Below are 24,905 nucleotides of genomic sequence, written 5' to 3'. Positions count from 1 at the left end.
AGAGAGAGAGGGAGAAAGAGAGAATCCCAAGCAAACTCTACACTGTCAGTGCAGATGTGTGGTTTGAACTCACGAACCATGAACCATGAGATCACAACATGAGCCGAAACCAAGAGTCAGAAGTAACTGACTGAGCCACCCAGGCACCCCAGGAGTGTCGTTTAAAAATTCAAATGCAGGGGTGCCTGGGTGGTTCAGTGGGTTGAGCGTCTGACTTTGGTTCGAGTCATGATCTCGTGGCTCGTGGGTTCCAACCCCGCATCGGGCTCTGCTGACAGCTCGGAGCCTGGAGCCTACTTTGGATTCTGTGTCTCCTTCTCTCTCTCCACCTCTCCCCTGCTCATGCTCTCTCTCGACTTCAAAAATAAGTAAACATTTAAAAAATGTAATAAGTAAATTTAAAAAAATTCAAAGGCAGAGAGGCGCCTGGGTGGCTCAGTGGGCTAAGTGCCCGACTCTTGATCTCTGCTCAGGTCTTGATCTCAGGGTTGGGAGTTCAAGCCCCACACTGGGCTCCGCACTGGGCCTGAAGTCTACTTAAAAATAATAATAATAATAGGGGCACCTGGGTGGCTCGGTTGAGTGTCCGACTTCAGCTCAGGTCACGATCTCACGGCTTGTGGGTTCGAGCCCTGAGTCAGGCTCTGTGCTGACAGCTGACAGCTCAGAGCCTGGAGCCTGCTTCGGATCTGTGTCTCCTCTCTCTGCCCCTCCCATGCTCACACTCTATCACTCTCTCTCTCTCTCAAAAATAAACATTAAAAAAAAATTTTTTTTAAGAACAATAAATAAATAAATAAACAAATAATAAAATATTCAGAAACACACAAATGCACAGCTGGACCATGGTAAAACCCTCAAAGAGCCCAGTGTCTCTACCTGGGGAGGAGCTGCACAGACTCTCAAGGTCTGCCCTGCCCCTCACTCCATCCTGGCCTCCTTCCCTTCCTCTCAAGTTCAATTCCTTCCAGCTCCAGTGCCTTTGCTCCTGTCATCCCCTCTGCCTCCCCCCAGGCTGGGTCTGAACACTCAGGTGAGGAGGGCTCCTCTGCGCTGAACCCACGGCACACCTGCACATCCTCTTGGTAACGCTCATCACCTTGCTCAACATGTGTGCCCCCCCAACCAGAACATTCCAAGAAGACAGGGACCGAGGAGGAGAGAAATCTGTGCCATGAGGGCAGCACCAAGACGGCTTGCAGGGATGACAGGTATCTTGACCAGTTCATGTCATGGACTTAGCTCTGCATTCTCCCACTTCAGGGAGGTTCTAAATCAGGCAGCCCGGTACCCGTGACCTTTGCGGTCAGGGGACTGGCCAGTTAACCCCTGTATAGCGGGGGAGGACCTGTGTGTGGGTGGACTCAGGTCACAAGAGTGGGGTCCTCCAACTCCCCAGAGGCCTTTCAGTTGGCCAAAGCCACAAAGCCACCAAACTGCCACCACCAAGACTTCTACCACCATCACGTCAGAAACAAAGACTAACTTCCTAGGACATTTCCCTTGAGCAAACTGGTGCCGTGAAGGGAAGAGACCTTAATCTGACATCAACGATGCTTGTGCATAGTAAGTGCTCAGTAAATTTTAGCTGTCATCATCAGTAATGATAATGAAGTGCCTGGCACATAGTAGGTGCTCGGTAGTTCTCTGGTCCCAGGGGGTCACCAGTTGGAGGCCATCGGCAGCCACCTCCCCTCATCCTCAGGGCCTACACTTTTGCACAAGGAGTCAGACCTGTAGGAGACCCCCAAATGTAGCCCTTCAGCACATAGGTGGGGAAACTGAGGCCTAGACAGGGAGGACTTGCCCAAAGTCGCAAGCAAGATCTGTCCCTAGAGCCTGGGTTTCCCAGGCCAACACCTCATCCTCATGATAAACTCTGCAGCCCAAGGATGGAGGTTTTCAATGTGTGACACCTCTAGATTCAAGTGGACACTGCTTACTCTCAAGGACAGCTTTGTAAGGGTGGGAGTTCAGGTTCAGGCACAAGGGCTTATCTGGAAAGCCAAGGCTTCAGGCCTACATGAGGCAGGTGCAGCTTTGTGACTTGATGGAGCCCATGGAAGCCTGCTCCCCTGTGGGTCAGGAAGGGAAAGAGGCCACAGGAGAGGCCCATCCTGGCCCCTGGTTCCCTGAGCTTCTAGCAGCTATGGATATCAGCTTGGCCATCCGGCCAAGCAGCCCCTGGCTTTGAGATATCAGAGGCCACTGTGGCTTCTTGCTTTCTCCTGGTTTCTGCCCTTCTCTAGGTACTCCCAGCCGCTGCCATTGGTCTGGTCTCCCTGGTCACTTTCCCTCAAGCCCCTCTTTCTACTGCTTCCACCCCTCAACCCAGCCCTCAGGTCTGCGAGACCCTGCAGCAGGGCAGTGGCATTCACACCAGGCCTGAGTGACCCCAAAGCCATGCCTTTTCCACCTGGTCTCATTGCTGCCCAGGTGTCCCCAGGTGCTATTTCCTGTTGGTGCCACTCGGCCTCTTTCCCAGTGACCGCCCCTTCCACCTTCCACAGCCTCCTTCTGGAGGAGGCTCATTCCCCAAGGGCCTAGCAGGACCTCCCCAGTGGGGGTGGTGATGACAAGGCCGAAGCATATTCCCGAAGCAGGAGGCCACCTGAGGTGCTGTCAAGCAAGGGCAGCTGCTCACAGTCAGCTTGGCCTGAGCACCTGCTCCGCAGGAAGTGCAAGGGGACTTTGCTGGAAATCTGCCTTTAATCTTGGCTTCCTGTTTTCTGCCCTGTGGGACCGCCCAGAAGTTCTGAGTTTCAAACTATTTCACACCAGCTTCTCTAAACTGTCATCTCAGAGCAAAGAGGCTGGGGGAGGGGAGGAGGCAGGATGGAGGGAAGAGAGACCCTTCCCTTCCCAAGGGACCAACCCTGGGAACACGGCGCAGTCCGCCCATAAAGGTGGTTAAGCTCTGGACTTCTGGCAACCAATGACCTACCCATCTGTGCATAGCGCTGGTCTAGCTCATACTGTTAAGTCCAGCCCGAAGTCCTGACCTCCACCCTCCACATCCAGGAGTCTCCAGCCTCTCTTCTCTGGACTCCCTCCAGGGTGGTGACAAGTAGCCCATCCTGGGACAGCTAGCAGGAGCCTCCCTGGCTATTTGCCCAGATGCTCCAGCCACACCCAAAGATCAGGCCTGCTTTCTCCTGTGGCCTTACTCCCCACAAACAGCACCTAAACAAGAGCTGTCCCATGGCTCACCTTTGTCCACAGGAGCCCAAGCCCATCACCACTGGCTCCCCATTGGCCATATAATAAAATCCAAACTCATGTCATAAAACACCTGGCCCCCAAGGGCCCCCAGGATCTGACCCCTTCCCTGAATACCTCCCTCCCTGACCTGCAGGCCTCACCACCTTGGCCTCCTGACTGTTCCTGAAGCTGCCGAGCCTGTGTGCCTGGCTCCCGTAGCCTGCTCTCCTCCATCCAGAATTCACTGCCTTCCTGCCACAGTGTCTGATCACCCTGTTTGTTTATCCTGCTGGGCAAGAACCGCGGTGGCCTTGCCTACACCTTCATCTCCAGCATCCAGGACGGCGGCTAGCACTTAGTAGGTGCTCAATAAGTGTTTGTTGAGTGAGTCTGTGAATGAATAAGTGACTGAACATTGACTGGCTCTTCCACTAGAGAGGACACCTAATAGGGCAGAGTACTTATTGATCTGCCTCCTGGGCCTAGGGTTCAGGGAAGTTAAAACACGTATTCCACTGTGCTATGGAGAGGTGGAGCCAGGATTCAAATGCAACTCTGTTTGACTCCAAAGTTCACACTCCTTGCCACAGCAAACCAGGGGAAGAAGTCAAATGTGTTGGAGGCCAAGGAAGATGGGTCGGTAACCAAACTGGGACAGGAATTAGAGCATTTCCCCCAAATGCCCACAGTCCCTTCCCCTTTTGTCAGCCGACTCCATCAGAGGAGGAGAGATGTCAACTTCTCCCTTTCAGAAGCCTTTGCAGAGCTATTGAAGGGCCTTCCTTTAGGCTGAGAGAAGGCCCCATCAGGCACTATTTTATCATTCCATCTTGACCTCAGAGGAAAGAAAGGGAAACCAACTGAGCTGAGAACCCTCCCCAACCCCACCCCTAGAGCTGTTATCTTGCTGAATCTGCAGCATCTCTCATGAGCAGAAGTATATTTTGAGCCTGATCTTACAAAAGAGGAAACTGAGCTCAGAGACCTTAAGTAACTAGCCCAAGGTCACACAGCTAGTAAGTGGCCCAGCTGAGATTGAACTTTGAGATCTGAACCCCCAATCCATGCTTTTTTTGCATTACACCATAGCAATCTCTGGGACCTGATGTCTCCTCAAAGGGTAGGAGTGGGACTACTTCTTGCCTCCTTTGAGGAGCTAGTCCCTCACTGGGAAGCTGGCCCAGGGGTGCACTGCGTCACAGAGCCAGCCTGTGGTTTGTCTGGGGAGTCACACCCAACTCCTGCTCCTGGCATTTGAGGCTCTATGCAAACTGCAGCCACACTGTCTCTCCAGCCCACTCTCCGACGGGCCCGTTACTGTCCCTCCCATTCCATAGGTCTGGGTGGACTAGCCTTTGTCAGTATACCTCATTTCCCCCACCAGACAGTGCCCCTCCTCTCTGCCCACCCAGCCCTGTCCCTAAGAAGCGCCTTGATGCCTCCGACCTACACCCGAGTCTCTGGTCTCTCCTCCATCACTAACCTCCCCCCACACCACTGCCACACACACACTGTCTGCTCCTGCAGCTGAGAGCAGACCACTTCCCTGCTCCTCATTAACCATGATACGTAACAGTGATGCTTAACTGAGGGCTGATCAGGTGCCAGCCGCTGCATACTAAGCACCTTAGATGAATTAACTCATTTCCTCACCACAGAACCTTAAGAAATTGGTGCTATTATTTTCCCCATTTGGTAACCATAGGACAGAGTTTAAATAGCTTTCCCAAGGTCACAAAGCTACTGACGACTTCCTCATTGCCTCCAGGCTGAAAACAAAGCGCAACAAAGTCCCACAAAGTTCTTTGGATCGCTCTCGTCCCTGCACCTTGCAGGGACCCCGTCTCCCACCACTCTCCTGAGGCCACACTGCAGTTTGCAGCCATACTGAGCTATTTTCAGTTCCCAGAGCCGTCAAGGCTCTCACCATTCTCTGCCTTTGTTCATGCAGTTCTCCTGCCTGGGGTCCCAGTTCTATGAAGTCTTCCCATTAGCCCTCTCCTCTTTTCTGCTTTCTGTGGACCTTGTACCACGTCTTCACGTTTATCAGTTGTTTCTTTGCACTTGTGTGTTGGCCTGTCAGTTATCCCACGGAGAACTCCCTGACAGTAACCAAGTGGCCCTACTCGTAGACTTCAGAGCCCGTCACGCTGTCAGAGCCAGGAAATGTTTTTGAATGAATGCTTACTGCTGCGAAGGAGGCCCACTCTCCACAAAGAGATCCGAGAAGACAGGCCCAGGTCAGGCCTCAATTGCTGCTACATCGGGGGAGTCTGCGCCCAGAGAAAACTCGGAGCAGGCTCCACGGCGGCCGGGTCAGCCCTCTGGGAGGGACCTTGGGGAGACTTCAGCGCTGGCCGGCAGGTGGGGGCAGGGCGTGGGCGCGGACACACCCCCCGCAGTGCCCCCGGCGCCCGGCAGGGGGCGCCGCTCCTCCGGCCCACGCCCCGCCGCGCGCCGGGCAGGCCCCCTCGCGCAGGCGCGCTGCCGCGGGCGGAGGATCCGGGCCGCGCTTCCTCTCGCCAGGCCTGCGAGCTTCCTCCCAGCGGAGCCCCGGGCAAACGGAGCTTGGCCGCCGCCGTAGACACCGCCGCCGTCCTCCCGCTCCCGCCCCACCCCGCACCCTGCCCGGGGGGCCTGCCGGGGTGGGGTCCGAGCGGGGCGACCGCCCGGCCGCGCCGCCGTCGGGGCCGTCCCCCGGCCAGCCGTCCCTCCCGCCCCAGCCAGCCTGTGGCCGCCAGAGCCTCCGGGGCGTGGAGCTCGGGGAGCCCCCGCGGCCCCCGATCCAGCGTCCGGGGCAGCCCCCCGGCAGCCGGCGCGACGTTCCAAACTCGAACCTCGGTGGCGGCGTTCGGAAGCGGAACTCTGCCGGGGCCGCGCCGGCTACATTGTTTCCTCCCCCCGACTCCCTCCCGCCCCCCTTCCCCCGCCTTTCTTCCCTCCCCGACCCGGGCCGCGCGGCCATCCCCCTGCCTCTGTCTGGCCGTCCCTCCTCCCCCTCTTTTCGCACCAATACCTCTTTGTACCGCACCCCCCGGGGACCCCTGCGCCCCTCCCCTCCCCCCTGGCCGCATGGACCGTCCCGCAGGCCGCTGATGCTGCCCGCAGCGAGGTGGCCCGGACCGCAGTGCCCCGAGAGAGGTGAGTGCCTGGAGGGCCTGGAGGAGGTGGGCGTCCAAGTGCTTCTCGAGGGGATGAGGGTGGAGGTCGCGCGTCCCGCTTCTGTTGCTTCCGTTGCAGCTGCGGTCACGTCCACTCCCATCCCCCACCTCCCTTACCCCCTCCTTCCCGGGTTCGAATTCTCCCGGGAGTCGATGTCAGCCCGACTGGGAGGGGAGCTCACCAGGGAGGTACTGCCCTGTGAGCCCCACAGACTTGTCTCAGGCCACTCCGAGTCTGTCCCCTCCTTTACCCGCCGTGTTGGGGCTGGCTGGAGCCTGGAAGGAGGGGCAGCATGGGCCAGGGCCCTGGAGAGTGGGCACTTTGCCATTCCCTGCCCGGGCCCTCCCTGCAGGTTCCCTGGCCTGCCTTATCCTGCACCTTCCCTCATCCCCCCCCCACTGAGAGGAGCCGGCTGGCTCTACGAAGTCCAGGGCCCAGCCACCTCCCTGGAGCCTGCCAGAGGTTGAGCCTGTCTGCCTCCCAGAAGACAAGGCCTAAGCCAAGGGACCTGTGACCCTTGGGTGGGGAGACTGGGCAGGGCCTCTGTGTGGGTGGACGTGACACTGGGCATCAGGACCACGCTCCCACCTCCTGGCAGCCTAGTCAACTCATTCTCCCAGGCTTCTCAGGGCCCAGGCCAGGTGTCAGGAAGAGGCGTGTCCAGCCACCAGATCCTTGGAGCTTAACTGGGGGTTCACCTCCCCTCCCATTTTGTGGACCAGGGTACTGAAGCTCAAAGGGGGAAGTTGCTACCTTAGGCCTCTAGCAGGGGCGGGCTGTCTGTCCGTTCATCCTCTGCTCTACAGAGCTGGACTCCTGTGGATGGAGGGAAACCAGGCAGGGACCTTCATCCACCAAGGACCCAGGCCCCCAGCTTGACCCAAGGGACTTTGTGGGGTGAACACGTGCTTCCCTGCAGAGGGCTTCCGGCCCCAGCTCTGCCTGGGTCTGGGCTCAGGCAGCATCAGCACTGCCCATGGGATTTCCCCTTGGTGCCTGAGGCTGGGTCCCACTGACAGGATGTGGTGGGAGAGGGGCACCTTGTCTGGTGTGGCCCTGGTGCTAAGTTGAAACAACCTGGTAGTCAGTCCTGACCCAAGCCTCCCACACATTTGGTCTAGCTGGCACAGAAGCAGCCAAGTTCAGAACATGAATGGGATCCAGATGGGGAAGGTGAGAGCCCTGTTTCCACAGCCTTGGCATAGGAGCATTGTCAGAGTGGGGACACCCAGGGGGCCTGTTCGAGCCCCCCACACTTTGGTGATCCCAGTGTCTTTTCTTGGAGGGGCCCCAGCAGGAAGGTTGGGAGTGTGGCAGGATCCTCTTGCTCCCTGGAGGGATAGGAGGTTCCTTGGAGGATGCTTGAGCTGGTGGTTTCGTCCTGTTCAGGACTCTGCTCTTGATGTAGGGTTTTTTAACGGTTGCCCCAACATGCTTGGTGGAAGGGACCCAGATGTGGTGGGCCTGAGAGACTCCCGTCACCCAGCCCCCCACCCAGCCCTAACTTCCTTTGCAGCCTGAGGGCCTGGGGCTGAGGCCTGACTGTTGGGCACTTTATACCAACCGTGAGCTGTGTGGGTGCAGCTCCAGGGTCTCAAGGCCTTTGTAGAAAAAGGTTCTGGCTTCAGGCTAGCACATGTGCAGAGATGTGTTTTTTATCTGGTGAGCCTAGTGCCTTCCTCCCTCTCAGAAGTGGCTGCTCTTTTCTCTGTGTTGGGTCAGGGGCAAGGAAGGACCAGATGATAGTCTCCGGGGCCACTGCCGAGGGCACCAGGCCCCAAGAGGTTGAGCTACCATTGAGCAGCCCAGAGTACACGCAGGGGCTGAGGCCCAGGATACACAGTGTGATCCAGCCACCCAAACAAGCTGCCAGCTGGCCTGATTGGGCAGAACGGCCTGCGTCCAGTTCTGGGCCCTACCTTTTGAGGCATTTGAAAGCCTTGACACACAGTCCCCAAAGAAAGAGGTGTTCGGTCTGGGAAAGAGAAGGTAGGGAGAGACTCTGAGGTGCCTGAGGGGCTGTTCCATATCAGAAAGGCCATCCCACGGTAGAAGATGTTCCAGACATCAGGGCCAGAGCTGGGGGCCAGATGGGTCCCAGGGAACCAAGTCTGATCTCATGGGAAAACTACATACGGATTACTTTCTTAATGCATAAAGTAACAAAGCAGCACTATAGGAAGACTTAGAAAACAAAACAGAAATCACAATTTCTTCACCAGCAGTGACCGTTTGCATTTTAGAGTTCCCTGCCTGTCTCTTCCTGATTCCCCCCCCCCCCTTCATCTCTGTTGTCATTTGAGTATGCACGCCATGACACCTTTTTTCACTTCATTCTGTGTTTCTGGGCATTTTCTCAGTCTGTGTAACTTCACCTCTAAGAAGCTACACCGCATTCCAAGTAGCTCCGCTGCAGCAGCGTCACCCAAACCCTCGTACTAAGCGCGCGCATTGTTGTTCCCATCTGTCGCTGGTATAGCTGTTGTTACTACAGGCCCCAAAGCAGCCTGGGGTATTGGAAAGAGTGGGCAGCTTGGCACCCATCCGATGTTCCCCGCCCAGCTGCGCGATTTAGGCCAGCACGGAGGGGCCTTGGACAGGTCACCCTCTGAGATGGGGTTCTTTTATGTACACAAAGGGATGGCTTTACCTGGGCCAGACGGGAATCTGAGGAGAGTGTGAATGAACTAACCGAAGTACTTAGAACGTACCTGGTGCAGCCCCGGGCCCCCAATAAGTACTTTGTAAGGGAAGGTTAGCGTTCACAGAGGACCCAAGTGCAGGCTGCCTTAACGTGTGGGGATGACACCTGGGCCAGAGTTGGCTGGTGGGTCCACCCAGCAGGGCGAGGCTTTGCCCATGGAACCCTTCTGAAACTCTCTGTTCCTGAGGTACTGGGCTATGGTTGGGCATGGACCTGACCCTGGGAAGATGGGCTGCTGGTTGGTTTCTGGGGCCTGACCCTCCCCATCCCCCTTTGCCAGCACCAGAGCTGACCGGACAAGGTCTATCCTCTGAGAAACCGGCCGCTGCCTGCCCCTGGTTTCCGCTGCTTCCTAGGCCACCCCTGAATTCCCCCAGTGGAGACAGAGGCCTACTTTCCCTGGGAAAACCAAAACTTGGGCAAGGAGCCCAGGCATCCTGAGCCCCAACCCAGGGACAGCATGCCAGCCTCGTCTCCCTACCCTTTCCCAGTGGTGGGGGGAAGGGAAGAAAACTGGAGGTGGGGGTGGGGCAGGGATTCCAGTCTCCCAGATGGGAGTTGGAAGGGAACATGGATGGTCCACAAATCACTGGGAAAGTTTCGTGCATTAGCGGGCTCCTCTTTGGCAGGTGTTCCAGGTCTGACCTGAGCACACCCCCTGCTTCCCCTTGTTCTGCTTCTGTGGAGACCAGAGTAACTGGGAATACCCTCCTGGGGCCACCCCATGGGCAGTAGGAGGAAATCAGTCTCAACCTGGCACTCCTGGGCCTAAGAGACCATAGCCCCAGATGACCCTAAGGCAGCCCGATACTCACGGGAGGCCCTCCCCCAGGTGAGCCATTCAATACAGAGATCCCCAGGCACATGACCTCAGATTCTAGCCACTAGACTTTTGCCCGTGGAATGTCTCCCTCCACCCCAGTCTTGGCTCAGGGGAAGTGGGCATTACAACTGCCCTCCTGTCCCACAGTTTGGGCTGGGATGAGGTCACAGGGTGGGGTCCCCTGCAAGATGCTGGCCTGGCTGGGGCAAACCCTTTGGGTGTTTCTCATTCCCCCCTGCCTTGGTTGGGGACAGGATGGGTGGAGGAGCAGGCTGCCCCCCATGCCAGGCAGGGAGCACTGCCTCCCTTCCTCCTCTCCTGTGGGTCCCTTCATTCGAGGGCTGGAAATAGAATCCGCTAAGTAATGATTAAAGTCAAATTCAGACCTAAAAATAAAGAGCTGGTGAAGGAAGAGCTAGTGTGCTCCCTGTGTGGCTGAGGGGAGAAGTGAGCAGGGCGAGGCTAGCTTCAGAGGCCAAGCCCCTGCTTCCCAGGAGAGGCCAGAGCCCACTGGGGGAACAGGAGTCCTCCACCAACCGGGGGGCGTCTGTCTTATCGGCATGATGCAGCCTGCACCAATCAGGCAGGCTGGCAGGACCAGGGAGAGAATCTCATTTTTCCTGTGGGGAGACTGAGGCCCAGAAGGGGAAATGTTTTGTCCAGCCACTGTCCCGGAACGCCCCTTGGCAGCCCCCCAGGGACCTGAGGGCCCCACACAGCCTAGCTTGCCCTTTCTGCCTGCTCAGTTTCTCTTCCTGGTTTTGAGGTACTGTGATGAGAGGAGCTTCTCATCACACACTAGCTGTGTACGCCTCAGCGGGGCTGGGCCTCCAACCGCAGCTTCCCTCCGTCCCCCTGCTCCCCCCCACACCCGCCCCTTCCGTGTGATCTGGGCCCAGAGCTGCAGGAACAAGCAGAAGAGAGGCGCCCCCCTGCCTGTGCTGCTCTCTGCACAGTTGGAAGCCTTGTGGGCGGGTGAGAACCTGGGTGTCATCTGACGCCTGCCCACCCTGGCTGTTGCTTCTCAGCCCTGTCCAGCCCCACACCTGGTCTTTACCCAGGCCCCGTCATCCTATGCTGTCATCCTGTGCTGTCATCCTGTGCTGTCCACGCTGCAGGGAGACTGGAGGGCAGAATGAAGAAAACCCTGAGAGCCCCCCTGCTGGCCAGTAGAGACGCAGAGAGGAGTCAGGGGAGGCCTGTGGTTCCACTTCCTGGCAGGGCTGGTGGGAGCTCGGAAGCCGGGGAGCTGCGTAGGCTGCAGCAGCCAGGAGGGCTTCCTAGAAGGGAAAGGCCATGAAAATCAAGAAGTGTTTGAGTTCCTCGCTTGGAGCTTCTGCCTTCCCTAGAGTTGTTGGCTTCTCTAGTTGCTTTGTGGCTATGGACAGATTGTTGGCCTCTCTGTGTGATGCAGGATATGGCAGACGAGCAAGGATTGGGCACCCATGTAACTTCTGCTTCCCAGAGCAGGAGGGCCAAGCTCTAGGCAGACCTGCCTTCAGCCGCCCGCTCTCACCTAGCTGCCCTTTTTCCGAGTGTCATCCGTCCTACCCAAGGAAAGGCTAGAGGTTTCTCTCTTGACCAAGTTCAGACAGATCTTAGTTCAAATCCCTGCTCTACCCCTTGAAAGGTGGGTGTCCTGTCAGCCTGGTTCCTCCTCTATCAAACAGAGATCAACAGTAAAACTTCACGGGGGTTTTTGAGGATTAAGTAAGTAACATAGGGTTGGGTCAGTGGGCTCTCATCCCATACTTTCATTTTTACAGCCCATCCTGCTAGGGGAGGAGGTTCCTCCCTCAGGTGGGTAGCAAGACCAGAAGTCCTTCGCGTTGAGCCCCCATAGCTTTACCTTCTGAGTTCTGTGTTCTGTGGGTCCCAGTTCTGAGATGGAGAGACCAAGAATCTGGGGGCCAAAGTTGTTAGTTCATGGGCCTCTGGCCCTCAGTCCCCCCCACCTGTAATGTGCATAGGAGGCTTCAAGGTAGGGGCCAACACTCATCATTTTTTTTTTATCGTTTTTATTTATTTTGGGGGGAGGGGGGAGTCAGAGACAGAGTGCTAGTTGGGGAGGGGCAGAGAGAGAGGGATACACAGAATCTGAAGCAGGCTTCAGGCTCTGAGCTGTCAGCACAGAGCCCAACGCAGGACTCAAACCCACGAATCGTGAGATCATGACCTGAGCCAAAGTCGGACGCTTAACTGACTGAGCCACCCAGGGGCCCCTAACACTCATCATTGTTAAGTGTCTGTTGGAGGTCAGTGCTGAGAGGCTATACGTAAATGTAGGCAAATGGACACGCAAAGGCTATAGCCTGTGCTGGGGGCAGGAGAACAGAGGCCTGTGTTAGGGCCCTGGGGAAGCCCCAAGTCCCTGCTGCCCAGTGCATGTAGGTAATTAGGCTCCTGAGCGGTAATTAGAAACCTTTCTGGGCCAGGAGTGTCAGCCTCAGGCCGCAGTGGTGCCTGGGGGAGGAGGTTCCCCATTAGCCTTCTGTGACTCCAGCCCCCACCTCTCCCAAACCACTAGATGGGATTTCCGGTCCCACAAGCCACTGGAGGCAGGAAAAAGCCAGTGAGTTGCTGTAATTTAGTTTTAAACATTTGTCAGCCGTTAAACTCACCCCTTCCCTTGGGGCAGGGGTGCTGAAGGCTGAGGGAGGCCCGTGGCTGGCAGAGGGAGGGTCAGGCAGCACACTCTGGAGTCGAAGTGGGGCCATCCTTTCAGCCCTTTCCTGACCCCCAGGAGGTTTAGGCATCTCCAAGGGTCTTGTGCCCAATTCTGCAGTGCCTGACCCTGAGACATGTGCAGTGAGTATGCTGAGCGCTCTGGACTGCCTGCCTGGGTCAGTGGGAGCCCTCCAGCCCCCCAGCCTGGTGGCAGGGGGTGGGAGGGGGAGAGCATCACAGTGCCTTCAGCCCAAGTGTCCTTTGCAGAACTAGAGGTGGGGCTGATTTTACTGCTGCCAAACCAGCCTGACTGCTGGCGGTGCCCCACCCTCCTCAGGTGCACTGCTCTTTCAGAGGGGCGTGCCCACATCGGAAATTCAGTTTTACTTATTATCTGTCCTGTGACTGATCAGAACTTCCGGGCTGGTTCAGAGCCTGTGTGGACCCCCACCCTGAGCCTTTTTCTGCCTTAATTAACTCCCTCCGTATCCCAGTTTTGGAAGCTTAATTCTGGTCTGGTCTAGCACACCCCCCTCCCAGTTGCTTTCACTGAAATCCTCCCACTTCCCCTCCCCTTCTTTCTGGAAGCCTTCCCGGGTTGCCCCTGTCTCTCCTGTCTGTTGGGTCACTGAGCATACCTGGCCGTGATTGTCTGGTAGCCAAGAGGACAGAAGCAGGACTGCATTTTGGTGGTGGCCCTGGGCCGGGCACAGAAGACAGACAGATGAGTGGAGTTCTCAGAGCCCCCTGGCATCTCATGGGCCCTTTCCTCCTCCTGTCCATCCTGGCCCAACAAGCAAGGGGCTGATTGCACAGGGAGGCTCCTGAAACACTGGCTCAAAGAATGAGAAGGCATAGTGAACATGCCTGTTGCTCTGGTGGCCACCCCTGCCCCCCCAGACACTCCAGCTGGGTCCTGTGGCAGGACCGAAGTCTCTGGGGGCCACAGGGTCCCTTGTGCACTTCCCTTTTCGGTGGGTATTTTTAGATGGGTGTAAACAGTTACTGAAGGCTCCCACGCCCCATTAGGCAGTGGAGTTTTGGTGAGGGGGGCAGGGCAAGGAGCCCCTTGACCTGCCCCGGCCTTGGACACATGATAGACTGTGAGGGCTACAGCTGCCCCCAGGGCAGGGAAAGGGCAACTGGGGAGTTTCTGGGCTCCCAGTTCTCCTTTCTTCTCCCCTCCCCACCAGCCTGGGCGACCAAGAAAGGCCTGCCTGAGGCTGCAGCCGCTGACCTCAGTGCTTGGGCATAATGCCCGGCCTGTTCCCGGGACCCCGGCACAAGGACTGCTGGGAGCAGGATTTGGGGCAGGAAGTCAGAGTGAAACGCTGACTTCACAGAGTTCCAAGCCCCCTGTCCCCTAGTCCTCTGTGGGTGTGGTGACAGCTGCTGTCCCTTTGGGGTTAAATATAGTCCTGTCAGTTATGGGACCTCGGTGTGATGCAGCCGGCCTTGCTTCCTCCTTTCCTTTGTTGGTTCATTCATTCATTCAGCACTCATTCACTGAGCTGCCACTCTGGGCTCAGCCCTTGCTGGGGACATGAGTCAGCTCCCGGCCTTCCCCCTGCAGAGCTCCCAGGCCAGGATCAGTGAGTTTCTCACTGGAGCGCAGGGATGTGTGAGAGGCTGCAGAGGCCTGGAGCAGCCAGCACAGCCGGGGAACTAAGGAATGCTCCTGGCAGGGGTGGTTTTCAAAAAGTGATTTATTTTCAATCTTCCTTTTAGGGGGAAGTTAGTAACAGATACATGTGGTTTAAAAAAAAAAAAAAAATCAAGAAGGACAAAATAGCAAATGCACCGTAAAAGTAATTTTCCCTTAAACTTGACTCCCCCCTTCCTACCCCAGAGGCAACCGCTGTTGCCCGTTTTCTCTTTCAAAGATAATCTGTGCATGTCTGAGTTACAGAATGACTTGTGTGTCCCCTTAAAAAACACAACTTTTGGGGCGCCTGGGTGGCGCAGTCGGTTAAGCGTCCGACTTCAGCCAGGTCACGATCTCGCGGTCCGTGAGTTCGAGCCCCGCGTCAGGCTCTGGGCTGATGGCTCAGAGCCTGGAGCCTGTTTCCGATTCTGTGTCTCCCTCTCTCTCTGCCCCTCCCCCGTTCATGCTCTGTCTCTCTCTGTCCCAAAAATAAATAAACGTTGAAAAAAAAAAAAAATTTAAAAAACACAACTTTTAACATAACATGGAAGATGGGTGTCCTGCCCCTTGCCTTTTGTCACAGCCTTTAAATGTGGAGTGTTCCAAACCTACTAAAAAGCTGAAGTAGGGGCCCCAGGCCAGCTCAATCAGTAGAGCACGCGACCCTTGATCCCGGGATTGCGAGTTCGAGCCCCACGTTGGGGGTAGGGATGACTTAACAAAAACTCAATAATAATAAAAGAAAAGGCTGAAATAATAGTATAACGAATGCCCGGGTATCCTTTACCCAGATTCACCAAGTCTTAACATTTTGCTGTGCTCGGTACCTCTTTTGTATACCTACACATGTGAGTATATGTGGTTTTTTGCCAGTTTGAGCATTAGCGTGAGCATCATCTTTCATTTCTAAGTACTTGAGCGTGCACCTCTTACATAATCACAGCACCATGATCACACTTAAGAAAATTAACATTAAAATTCCATAATATTACCTAACATTTCCATTTTCCTAACTGTCCTCAAATGATTTTTATAGCTACTATTTTTTCCCTCTGAGCCAGAATCCAGTTCAGGATCATTCATTGAATCTTGTTGTCATGTTCCTTTCTCCTTTTTTTCCAGCTTTACTGAGGTGTAACTGGTTTAAGATGTTGCATAAGTTTAAGGTGTGCAGTGTGGTGATATTGCTAACCAGTTAACCACAGTAAGGTTAGTTAACACACCTCCTTCACCTCACATGAATACCATTTTGTTGTTTTGTCCCATTTCTTTAGTGTTCTGTTTAATCTAGAACATTCCCCAGCCTCTGTTTGTTTGTTTTGTTTTTTACGACATTTACTTCAAGAGTCCAAGCCAGTTGCTGGGGCTGTGCCTGACTGCACCTTCCTGATGTGAGTCGTGTTAGCCGGCTCTGCCAGAATACCGCCCAGGGACCCTGTGCCCTCCGTTCGTCGTAGCAGGGGCCGCTCCACTCTGTGTTGTTCCTCTCACTGTGGGTGATGCTTATTAATTCGATCGCCTGGTTAACAAGGTGTCTGTCAGACCTACCTGTTGTGCAGGTGCTTTTCCTTTCGATTAATCTGCGGAGTGGTCTTTGGAAGCCGTGTCACTGTCTCGCTCCCCCCAGCAGCTTTTCCTTCAGCGACTTGAACTGGGGGGTGCTCTGTGTCAGCACCTGAAACTCTGGGCCCTGTCACCGCTGGAATTCTCGTTACGTTTTAGGGATATCGGGCCATTTATTACTTGATCGCTTACTGATGAACATGAAAGGTTGTCTCCCAGTCTCTTGCTACCGCAAACGGTTCCACAGGGATTTTTAGGCACATGTGAAACAGAAGCGATTCCTCAACTGCATCCCGGAGGTTGAGAGGAGGTCCTTGGGCAAAGAAGAGAGAAGGAGTAGAGAGGGAGCAATAGGCAGGGAGGTGGAAACAGCAGGTGGGACACAGGTCTGGCGGAGGTGCTGGAGAGCCAGCAAGTCCCAGAAAAGCCAGGTGACTACCCCAAGGTCACCCACAGCAAATTGGTGGCAGAGCCAGGACCAGGACTCGGAGCCTCCGACTCCACAAAGTAGCTTGAAAGCAGGTTCACATAACCCAGAAAGGACCCCTGTGTGCCCGGCCCAGGCCAGACTAGAAGCCTAGGTTCCTTATGGTTCCTCCAGCCCTTCTGGCTCTTAGTCTCTAACCTGGAGGAGGATGGCCCCTGGACCCTCGGGGCCTTAAGGAGGGAGATTACTGAGCCACCCTGGGCTTGTGACTTCACCAGAGAGGAGCTGTCAGAGAGAGCCCACGGCTTGCAGTGGGCTCCCGGCAGCTCCAGTCCTCAGAGCAGCCCCAGGTGTTGCAGGGTTATCACTACCCCAGTGCATGGATGGAAAAACTGGTCCCAAAGTCATTGCCAGTAGAAAAGGGGAGAGGAGTCAGTTCCTCCCCCTGCTTTCCCGATCTGTGGTTGTCATAGCCCAGCCCCTCAAGGAAGCCCCGCCCCCCGCCCCCAACCACTCTAGGTGGGCTCGTCCCCACTCTGGGCACCGCTTGCTTCTCTTCTGCCCTGCATTGTCCTTTTTCTAGGCCAATGTGGCCCCGGGGCATGGTGCTCCTGGGGCATGATGCTCCTAGGGCATGGTGCAGGGGCTCGGGCATCTGACACCTGAGCAGAGCAGGATGCTTACTGGAGGTATAAACCTCAGGCAAGGCCACCTTGCCTCTTGACCTCGCTCAGGGTCCTCGTAGGTAAGATGAGGGTAAGAATAGCGTCAGTTGTTAGAGGATTTGATGAGCCATTACGTGCCAAGGGCAGGGCCTGGCACAGAATAAGTGCTCAGAAAACAGGGCCTGTTATTATTTTTATTATTATCATCAAGTCAGTGGGGAGGCGGCAGCAGCAGCTGCAGGCCGGGAAGGGAGTGTTTGCAAACTGACAGCAGGGAGGGTGACTAACGGTGCCACAGTCTCCACACCCTCTGTGGTGGCGTAGTGGTGGCGAGTTTGGAGGGGGGGTGGGGTGGGGAGAGGAGGCATGGGAATGTGGAAAGCTAGCAGAGCCCGTGTTCAGAAATCCTGAAGGTCGAGGACCCAGCCAACCCCAGTGGAACCCTGTCGCCTATAACTAGCTGTGTGACTTCACACAAGGTGTTCAACCTTGTGAGCCTCAGTTTCCGCTTTTATAGAACGGGGGTAAGACAAGCTCACCGCTCACCACCGCTTGTGGAGCCCAGCGGGTGGTTCCTGACCCAAGCCCAGTCACCTGAACGTGTTTGATGGTGGGGGGAGGTGTCTAGGCCCCGTCTCCCTGTGCTGACAGCAGAGGTTGACGGGCTAGCGTCCGGGGACAAGAAGCACTGTGTACCCTGGGAGGAAGGGAAGCCGTTTTGTCTGGAGGAGAGGGAGGGGGTTTATGGCAAGTCCTGTTCCAGACCCTCCCAGTCCAGGGCTCTTCTTCTCTCCCTCCACAGCCTGCTTGCAGGGGAGGCCTTTCAGGGCGAGGGATCTGAGGCTCAGAAGGGTTGAGTCATTCTTCTGAGTTGCACACTCCACAGAGCCAGGTCTGCCTGACTTGAAGCAGGAGTGAGGCCTGGGAGTGGTGGTGGCACTCCCTGGCTTCTGCTCTCCTCAGCCACGCGCTTCTCGGCTGAGGTCCCCAGAAGCAAACCCCAGTTCCTCACATTGTCATTTGAAGCTCCTGCCACCCTGCAGGGTTTATGCCAGGCGGGCCCACCTCCAAACCGTCCCCTGTCAGCAGACTGGTAGGGTGCTCAGATGGTCAGGGTCTGCTTCCCACCCTCCCTCCCCACGAGCTTGCAGCCAGGCCAGTTCCTCACGGCTGTCCCTGTCTGCCTGGACACCCTTGCTCAGCTGTCACACCAAGGAGGGGCACCTTCTCCGGCCAGCCTTCTTGCCGTCTAAGCCCTCTGCTCTTTAGGGCTCGGCTCTGGGGCTCCAAGAAACCCTCCTACACCCTGCAGGCCTTGCCTCACACCCCAACCCCTCTAAGATGTGTGCATGCTGGCGTCTCTTCCCACTGCCTGGCCTGGGGAAGGTGGTATTACAGCCGGCCCTAGACCTGGTCCATCCTGTCAAATGAGCCTGGGAACAGGGCTCATGGAGTTCTTCTTCTAACACACTGTACCCACGGAGAAGTCACTGGCCCTGTCTACACCTCAGTTGCCTCAGTTTCCCCATCTGTAAAAAGAGAACAGGAGCCCTAGCCTGTCTACTTCCTGAGACAGGTACACAAGGGCTCTGGGCTTTGGGAAAATGCCAGCAGTCCAGGGAGCTTGGAGCAGGGGCCGCAAAGTATGTGCGGGACGGATTGGCTTACTGCCCTTGGGGTATGCATTGGCTGGGGTAGCTTTTTTGGAGGGGCTTGACTTTATTGAAGTAAACCTACACATCAAAAAGTGCACCAATCATAAGGGTGCCACAGAGCGAACCCCCCTCCCCCACTTCCAGTCACGCCGCCCCCTCCCGAGGGCACTCGCCATGGTGCACCGTGGATGTGGCATATGCATTGTGAACGGGGTCACACGGTCTGTCCTCTTCAGTCTGGTGTCTCGGTTACTACTACTCGGGAGTTTGTCCTTGTGCTCTTAAACATCCACGTCCACTGCTATGCGGCGCCCCACTCGTGACTGTGCCACAGTTTACCCATCTGACTCTTGATGGGCATCTGGGCAGTTCCCAGCGTGAGGTTGGTTACAGTCATCCTGCGTGAGCGCTCTCGTGCCCATCTCAGAGGACACCAGCCCTGTTTTCTCTTGTGGGTGCGACTGGGATGTACATTTGGCTGTAGACGTACTGCCCGGGCACGTTTTTATAGGCAGAGGAACTATGAGGCCCACAGAGAACAAGTGACTTTTCCAGGTTGCACTGCACCTTCCCCAGGTTCACACAGCTGCCCTGGGCTCCCTTCCCCCACAGACCACATAAGTCACATCCGGGCCTGGGGCTCGTGGGGTGGGTGGCACTGGTGCTGCTCACCTCTGAGCTTCCTTTGCCTGTGTTGGCCATTCAGTTGGGCTGTGAGGCCCCTGTGGGCTTAGGGTCGGTGACCCCTCTGTCCCTGAGGATCCTCCGCCTTTGTGCTCCTGCTTCCTCCCTATCCAGTGCGCTCAGCCTGCTGAGATGAGAGGATGGCCCTGGCCCAGCTTCCGGCTCTGGGGGCCTTTGGTACCTGTTCACATTGCTGCAGGGAAGGAGTGGGAGCTCCGTGAGTCGGGGAGACCGGCTCCTCACACCCCTCCTCAATCTTCCCTTTCTCCCTGCAGCTCTCATGGTACCAAGTGACAGGTTGGCCTTCCTGTGACACGGGGACGCCAGATCTTCTGAGAAGATGTCAGCAATACAGGTACCATGGGGGCAGGGGTCTAGGGCAGTTGAGGGGGTGCTGAGCAGAAGAGAGAGAATGAGGGCTCACATAGACCTGCTCCCCTTTTCCCAACCCTGGCTTTCAACAAGGGAAGATTCTAGGGTGCGCTGTTAGACCCAGGACCCTGAAGATGGGAGTATAGATCTGGGAGAGGTGGGGGAATCTCAGCTGGAAGGCCCCCCGAGTTCTCATGGGGAGGAGCACCTCACTCAGGCTCACAGAGGCCAACCAGGAGGCTGTGACTTCAAGAGTGGGTGGGCAAGTGGGTGGAGGTGGGCCCCGGGCTGCATCCACCCGACCACCTGCCGCCTGCCCCGCAGGCCGCCTGGCCGTCCGGTACAGAATGTATTGCCAAGTACAACTTCCACGGCACTGCCGAGCAGGACCTTCCCTTCTGCAAAGGAGACGTGCTCACCATTGTGGCCGTCACCAAGGTAATGAGGGACCTCATGTGCCCACACCTACCCCCTCCCACCTCCGGGTGTTCCTGCTGGGTCCGGGCTCCCCTGCAGGGTACGGTGGGCCTGAGAGTGTGTCTGGGCTTCCATCTCCCCAGGACCCAAACTGGTACAAAGCCAAGAACAAGGTGGGCCGTGAGGGCATCATCCCAGCCAACTACGTCCAGAAGCGGGAGGGTGTGAAGGCAGGCACCAAGCTCAGCCTCATGCCGTGAGTACTGCTGAGGAGCAGTTGGGGTCTCCCAGTCTGGGGAGGAAAAAGGACAAGAAGGCCTGGTTCCCCTAGAAGACTCACGAAAACAGAGGCAAGAGTAGGGGGGGGAAATGTGTGAAGGCTTCTCAAGATGAGGGGAAGGGTGTGGGTACTGGACCTCAAAGGCGGGGGGCAGGCCCAGGAGGAGGACTGAAGGAAGAAGGGTGGGAGGCAGGACATAAGGGCCTCTGATACCTGACTGAGCCGGTGGGGGCCGTGGTGCAGTGTCAGCCAGAGCCGGGGGCCTTCAGAAAGTGGAGCCCGGCAGATGTGTGGGGCAGGGGTCAGTACCCTTGAGCCACCACGAGCCCTGGCCTGGCCTCCCGCAGCTGGTTCCATGGCAAGATCACACGGGAGCAGGCAGAGCGGCTGCTGTGCCCACCAGAGACAGGTCTGTTCCTGGTGCGGGAGAGCACCAACTACCCCGGGGACTACACGCTGTGCGTGAGCTGTGACGGCAAGGTGGAGCACTACCGCATCATGTACCACGCCAGCAAGCTCAGCATTGACGAGGAGGTGTACTTCGAGAATCTCATGCAGCTGGTGGAGGTGAGCCAGGGCACCCGGCACAGCACCACCGCTTCTGGCCACGTGGCCTCGACACGTGCAGCCTCTGAGAGCCTGTGTTTCCTCACGCCTTGATGAAGCAACTGCTACGATGCCACCACAGGGAGAGTGGCACTGTCCCCACTTCACAGGCCGGGAAACAAAGGGTCAGAGCAGTTAAGGGACCTGCTTTGGGTCACATGGTTATAAATTAGAGGTGCCAGGACTAGAATCTGAGTCTGTCTAATCCCAGAACTCGGCCTCTTTCCAGGCAGTCCGAACTGCATGCCCAAGTATGTGTATGTAAGCATGTCCTCATGAGCTACACCTTGATGGCTAGGGTCCGCCAGGCTCCTACACCTACATGGATGTGCCCACGTGTCCCTGCAATTCCCAAGGCCCACTCTGCTAGCCCTGTTCAGGCCACAGCTCACTTCTGGTAGCCCCAGAAGTCTCCCAGATGTCCCCTGCGTGCACTCTCAGCTCCCTTCCCCCTGCTAGACTGGCTTGGCCTGTGGCTGGGAGGGTCCTGGCCACATCTGGCTAGAGGCTAGTGTATGTATGGACTGAGCCAGGGCTTACCTTCTGCCTCGGGATGCTGGTGAGGCCCGGGGTGGTAGCAGCAGCCCGCTATCTGTCCAACACCTGGATGTGAGGTGGCATGGGAAATGGGTCACGGATCTGAGTCTGGGCCGCCCTCGTCCCTTCCCCTGTGGGAAATGAGGAGCCCTCCCAGCGCAAAGCCGCTCCAGGCTGGGTGGGATCGGCCTCCGCCGCCCTCTGGTGGTCAGAGCCGGGCAGTGCATGTGAGCTGTTGGCGCTCAGTGGGCTGGCCCTCGAGTGCCTGTCCTGCCCTCCACAGCACTACACCTCAGACGCAGATGGACTCTGTACTCGTCTCATCAAGCCAAAAGTCATGGAGGGCACGGTGGCGGCCCAGGATGAGTTCTTCCGCAGTGAGTGCCATCCCTGCCCCCAGTCCTCGCTGGCCTGCCTGCCTCCTCCCACCCGGGCTCCCTGGCACTGCCCCCATCCCAGAGGCTCTGGATACCTCCAGGGCACTCCACACACGTAGTCCTGCCTGTGTCTGCCGTGGGCCCTGCCCTGGCTTCACCTCTCACTGACACCCTTCCCCCCACCAGGCGGCTGGGCACTGAACATGAAGGACCTGAAGCTGCTCCAGACCATTGGGAAGGGGGAGTTTGGAGGTGAGCGGGAGGGGGTGGCAGCCCTGGGAGGGCCAAGGGCCCGTGGAGAGTCTGGGGGACAAGCTCCAACCTTCCTCCCCCAGATGTGATGCTCGGTGATTACCGAGGGAACAAAGTCGCTGTCAAGTGCATTAAAAACGACGCCACCGCCCAGGCCTTCCTGGCTGAAGCCTCGGTCATGACGTGAGTCGGGGCCGAGGGTGGGTGCGGAGGTCACCTCCCCGGGATGGGGAAGAGATGGGGAGGCTTGACTGGCAGGCTCTGAGCACGCCATCCTGCCCTAGGCAACTTCGGCATAGCAACCTGGTACAGCTCCTGGGCGTGATCGTGGAAGAGAAGGGCGGGCTCTACATCGTCACTGAGTATATGGCCAAGGTGTGCACCTGCCCCGAGATCCCATCCCCACTCCGGAGCTGAACACTTGGGCTTTCCAACTGCCCCAAACCCCTCACCACGTCCTCTGGTCCCTGCTCCCCCAGGCCCCTCTCCACAGCTGAGCTCTGAAGTCACCAGGCAGGGCTCAGCTTTAACCTGACTCATCATTTATTCCCTATGACCTTGGACAAGTTGTGTCACCTCTCCAAGCCTCAATTTCCTCATCTGTGAAGTGGAGATTGTAATACAGTTTACCTTAGAGATTTATGCATGAAAACTGCTGAGTGCAGTGTCCAGCTTATAGAATCTGATATTCAGAAGTGATACCCCAACCCCTCCTTGCTCCTTCCCTCCCCTCGTATATCCCTCAAGTGCTTACTCACCCCAGCCCACAATGCCAGAGGGCTGGAGGGCAAGTCTGACCTGTGGGGCCGGTTGGTCTGTCTGTCCCGCCCCAGGGAAGCCTAGTGGACTATCTGAGGTCGAGAGGTCGGTCGGTGCTGGGCGGAGACTGTCTCCTCAAGTTCTCACTGTGAGTGAAGCAGCACCCTTTGGGGGGGCGGGGGGCGGACCTCGTGCTGCCGTGGGAGCCCTGTCTGAGGGGACATGTGGCTGGCTCTGTCCCAGAGATGTCTGTGAGGCCATGGAATACCTGGAGGGCAACAACTTCGTGCACCGGGATCTGGCTGCCCGCAACGTGCTGGTGTCTGAGGACAACGTGGCCAAGGTCAGCGACTTTGGCCTCACCAAGGAGGCCTCCAGCACCCAGGACACGGGCAAGCTACCAGTCAAGTGGACAGCCCCAGAGGCCCTGAGAGAGAAGGTGAAGCGGGCCTCTCCCCAGAGCCTGAGGAGCGGTGGACGGGGGTCCTGGGTCACACCCCTTCCCCCCACAGCCTCCCAGGGTCTGACACTGCTTCTCCCATCTACGTGGCAGAAATTCTCCACGAAGTCTGACGTGTGGAGCTTCGGAATCCTTCTCTGGGAAATCTACTCCTTTGGGCGAGTGCCTTACCCAAGAATTGTGAGTTGGGCGCTGGGACCAGGGCATGGCTGGGGCTGAGGGTGAGGCTTAGAGCAAGGGAGGGGGTGGCAGGGGAGGGAGCCCTTTCCGGGCCCTGCCTCCCAGTCTGAGGCCTAGAAGCCACAGGCCTGCCCTTGGGACCTTCCAGGTGACCTCCTGGGCCAGGCTCTGAGGCTCAGGTCTGAAGGGGATCCCCGAAGCTGAGTAGGGGTCCTCTTGGGGGTGAGACCCCGTGTGGACTTACACCACCCACCCGCCCACAGCCCCTGAAGGACGTCGTCCCTCGGGTGGAGAAGGGCTACAAGATGGATGCCCCGGACGGCTGCCCGCCCGCGGTCTACGAGGTCATGAAGAGCTGCTGGCACCTGGACGCCGCCACGCGGCCCTCCTTCCTGCAGCTCCGGGAGCAGCTCGAGCACATCAAAACCCATGAGCTGCACCTGTGACCGCCAGCCGCCGCCCAGGTCTCGGGCCTGCAGGGACTGAACCTGGATAGATTGGGGACCCGGTGCCCCCACTTGCCAGGCCCGAGCCTGAACTGAGCCCAGCGGGCCGGCGGGCCTCTCTCCTCTGACCCAGCCTGCGCCCCCTCTGGCCTCCCAGAGACCCCGCCTGGGCCTGGCACCTTTTCTCATGGACCCACCTGTGGGGCTCAGGAGCCCCACTGAAGGGGCCAAGAAGGGAGGGGGCTGAGGAGCGTGAGGCAGACGCCCCCCGTACCGCGGTCAGGCTCCCCCTGGCCTCCCATCTCTCGCCTTCTTAGAGTTTTATCCCTTTCCTTTTTTGAGATTTTTTTCCTGCGTGTTTATTTTTTATTATTTTTCAAGATAAGGAGAAAGAAAGTACCCAGCAAATGGGCATTTTACAAGAAGTACGAATCTTATTTTTCCTGTCCTGCCCACGAGGGTTGGGGAGACCAGGCCCCTCTCTGGGGACCCATCACCCCAGCCTTGTTCCCCATTCCGTGTGCCGTGTCCCGTGTCGCCTCGGTCGCCCGTGTTTGCGCTTGACCATGTTGCACTGTTTGCATGCGCCCGAGGCAGACGTCTGTCAGGGGCTTGGAGTTCGTTCATGTGCCGCTGCCGCCCACCCACCTGCCTTGTGAGATGGAATCGTAATAAACCACTCCATGAGGACTCCGCTGCCCGGCCTCGGCGCTTCCTCCGCCGAGCCTGCCCGTCCCGCCCGGCCCCCTGTCCCCGTGCCATCTTGTCCATCCCCCTGTCTCTGTGAGCGGGGCTGTGCTTGCCCTGGGAGTGGAGGGGGGTGGGGAGCACGGCCGGGAGATGTAGCCGCCGCTTTGTGTCAGCTGCACGAGCGAGTGTCCTGTGTCTGCCGTGGGGGAGCTGTCGCCACCCGCCCTCCCCCACCGTCCTGCTGGGACCCGGTCCACAGGGTAAGGTCTGAGGGTCCCAGCCATCTCGGCTGCCACGTTGTTCAAGCACAAGGAGGGCGGAAGCCGAGCCTGA

At 57.4% G+C, this 24,905-nt stretch overlaps 1 protein-coding gene across 1 annotated transcript; it reads left to right on the top strand.

The window, feature by feature from the left end:
• Positions 1–5,697: 5,697 nt before the first annotated feature.
• CSK (C-terminal Src kinase) lies at positions 5,698–24,572 on the top strand. The gene is made up of 13 exons (XM_045449076.1): positions 5,698–6,342; positions 19,472–19,551; positions 19,893–20,006; positions 20,129–20,241; positions 20,613–20,832; positions 21,692–21,785; positions 21,972–22,037; positions 22,121–22,220; positions 22,322–22,412; positions 22,871–22,944; positions 23,040–23,235; positions 23,350–23,436; positions 23,700–24,572. The coding sequence occupies exons 2-13, from the start codon at positions 19,537–19,539 to the stop codon at positions 23,880–23,882; spliced, it is 1,353 nt and encodes a 450-aa protein (XP_045305032.1). The 5' UTR covers positions 5,698–6,342; positions 19,472–19,536; the 3' UTR covers positions 23,883–24,572.
• The last annotated feature ends 333 nt before the right edge of the window (positions 24,573–24,905 follow it).

Source organism: Leopardus geoffroyi, chromosome B3 (genome assembly GCF_018350155.1).
Source record: "Leopardus geoffroyi isolate Oge1 chromosome B3, O.geoffroyi_Oge1_pat1.0, whole genome shotgun sequence".
NCBI classification, from domain to species: Eukaryota; Metazoa; Chordata; class Mammalia; order Carnivora; family Felidae; genus Leopardus; species Leopardus geoffroyi.
The sequence above is the reverse complement of the archived record's forward strand: the minus strand, read 5'-3'. Positions and strand labels throughout refer to the sequence as shown.

Coding starts and splice junctions, on each gene's coding strand:
- CSK (XM_045449076.1), top strand. Junction 22,038..22,120: donor TGGGAAGGGGGAGTTTGGAG/GTGAGCGGGAGG, acceptor TTCCTCCCCCAG/ATGTGATGCTCGGTGATTAC. Junction 22,221..22,321: donor GCTGAAGCCTCGGTCATGAC/GTGAGTCGGGGC, acceptor ATCCTGCCCTAG/GCAACTTCGGCATAGCAACC.